Source organism: Puntigrus tetrazona, chromosome 7 (assembly GCF_018831695.1).
Source record: "Puntigrus tetrazona isolate hp1 chromosome 7, ASM1883169v1, whole genome shotgun sequence".
Lineage (NCBI taxonomy): Eukaryota > Metazoa > Chordata > Actinopteri > Cypriniformes > Cyprinidae > Puntigrus > Puntigrus tetrazona.
In genome coordinates this window covers 39,618,951-39,621,450 of record NC_056705.1, presented here as the reverse complement: position 1 = coordinate 39,621,450, position 2,500 = coordinate 39,618,951, and the positions used below count along the sequence as shown (strand labels likewise).

Here is a 2,500-nt window from a genome sequence, read left to right as displayed (position 1 = left end):
AATTTCTTTTGTGTACTTAAGTGTGTAAGTCATGAAAGTTTTTCTTTTTAAGTGCAGTTTTTGAAAAGTGTACTGTTGAGTTTTAGAAGTGCACATGTGAAACAATTAAAAGGGAATACATGGCAAGTTAAAATACATGGCATTTGTAGCCATGAGAGACATTTTGATTAGTGGCAGATTATTGCTAGTACTCTTGATTAATCCTTACATGATGCTCTTGATTAGAATCTGCAGCTGAGTGAGGATGTGGCCGGGGCGACTTTCATGGCTGCAGGAAGTTCAGCTCCAGAGTTATTCACTTCCTTAATTGGTACGTTCACCTCAGTTTTGCACCTCAGTTTCACTGTTTGAAAAAAAAAATACATGCAAGGTACTACAGTTCATCTTAGTATGTACAATAAATCAATGAGATCTTTATAATAGTATAGTGGACTACTTAATGCATGTAAAGATCAGTTTCCCCAAATACTATGTCTTAACAAGAGGGTATCTGAATGGTTAGTTTTATGACCAAAGCTTTTCAAAAAAGACTCATTCATAATTAAGCTAAGCTGCTGCAGTCCAGTAACAATATAAAAGTTACTCGTTTTTACTTTTTACGAATCAGTAAAGATTTCAAGATTTCAAGTTTTTTTACTAACAGGCCTTTTACCTGCTCAAAAGCATGAGCTATCAATCAGACGAAAAGCGGCATCATGGCGATAATTTATATATTTCGAGATACGCGTGTCAAGCATGACCATTTGTAGCGTATTAAACTATTTGACCGAGTCCTCTGATTTGAAAAGAGAAACCGCACAGTAATTGTGAAATTGGGTTTTTGACTCCAGCACATATGTGACCAGTGTTCACGTGTTCGTCTGGCAGGTGTTTTCATCACGAAGGGAGACGTGGGAGTTGGCACCATCGTTGGGTCGGCTGTCTTCAACATACTGGTCATCATTGGAGTGTGTGGCATCTTCACCCGTCAGGTAGACATTATCTATCTCTCTATCTGTTTGAAGTATTATAGGAAGTGTTAGTTTAGCCGCTCTTCACTGGAATCACATATTTTTTATAGTTTCTTGTGTGTTTTGTCGTCTCGGCTCTAGACGGTGGCTGTGACCTGGTGGTCTCTGTTCAGAGACTCGCTGTACTACATCTTCTCAGTGCTGGCATTGATTTTGGTGAGTGTGTGTGTGACTGTACATATGAGAGAGAGATGACAAGAGAGAGAAAAAAAGTGTCTTGCTAGCACTAGCACTAGAAACCTCTGGTCACGTAAGCCTTTCTTTTATCCGATTTCATCCAGGTTATCTATGATGAACGGGTTGTATGGTGAGTCTCTTACACCCATATCCACAGATGAGAAACATTGTATTGTATTTGAAGCGTCAGGAAGGTAATATTGTTGATGAACTGCTTCGATGAAGAGTGCATGAAGGTAATAAAAATGTATGCATATGAAAGCTGTTTTAATAAGCTCTGTATCGTTAATGCATTGCTGCAGGTGGGAATCTATGCTTCTGATCTCGATGTATGGAGTCTACATCCTTATCATGAAGTGAGTATCATGCTGTTCTCCATCACAAAGACTTTATTGCAAATACCGAATGCCTTCACAGTTCATTTAGAGCAGGGGTGTCAAACTCAGTTCCTGGCGGGCCGGAGCCCTGCAGAGTTTAGATGCAACCCTAATTAAACACACCTGATCCAGCTAATCAAGTGCTTCAGACATGCATAGTATATGTGTTTTAGCAGGGTTGAATCTAAACTCTGCAGGGCTCCTAACCCTAATTGAGTTTGACACCCCTGATTTAGAGAGTCTATTAAATAGTGCAGTATTCAGGTGACTCTATTTCTTATCAACCATTATTTGAATATTTCAGACGCGCACATGATTTGAGTGAAATTTGATTTTGGTCTCGGTTGTCAGGAAAAACCTGGTCAGAAATAAGCTTTTTGAGACAATCGAGACTTATTTACTCCTGTAGCTTTAGCAAAGAAACTTCATCATCATCAAAAGTAAAAGTACAATGTAAAAACCAAGCAATTAAAATAAATGAAAGCATGTTAATAAATGTTTAAAACTTCTTCTTTAACACCCTGTGGCTTCTTCAACCTGAGAGTTGAAGAACAGAAATTCAGTTCTTTAATGAAGCTCAGGCCATAGAAATTAACTTGAGTGTTTTGTGATGAATCCCTCTATAAAAGAAATAAATGTTCTTGATTATATTGAATGCGCACATATAAAAAGTGACAGTTTAATATTTGCTAACACACTTTTTAAAAAGTGACCATTGTAATGATGTCAGATGAAGTTTGTTAAATGTCATATTTCAAAGACAGCAGAAATAATCGTTTAGGCCTAATTACATATAATGGTGAAATTAAGTGGGTCAAAAACACACCTAACTGCATTTAATCTGTGAAACATTTCACTTTAAATGCAGTTAACATGCAGTTAAGTGTTTCAAAATATTATTAATTAATTATTAATAAATAAAGACATATTTGCACT

General features: G+C 36.9%; 1 protein-coding gene across 2 annotated transcripts in view; it reads left to right on the top strand.

Annotated features, from left to right (window-relative positions):
• The window catches only part of LOC122349368 (sodium/potassium/calcium exchanger 3), a 29,394-nt gene that overhangs the window by 17,182 nt on the left and 9,712 nt on the right, over positions 1 to 2,500 (top strand). For both annotated transcript variants that reach the window (XM_043245379.1, XM_043245380.1), the window contains 5 exons: positions 226 to 310; positions 868 to 971; positions 1,092 to 1,166; positions 1,292 to 1,317; positions 1,490 to 1,543. In XM_043245379.1, the coding sequence (XP_043101314.1) occupies positions 226 to 310; positions 868 to 971; positions 1,092 to 1,166; positions 1,292 to 1,317; positions 1,490 to 1,543 (344 nt within the window). The remainder of the gene's footprint in view (positions 1 to 225; positions 311 to 867; positions 972 to 1,091; positions 1,167 to 1,291; positions 1,318 to 1,489; positions 1,544 to 2,500) is intronic.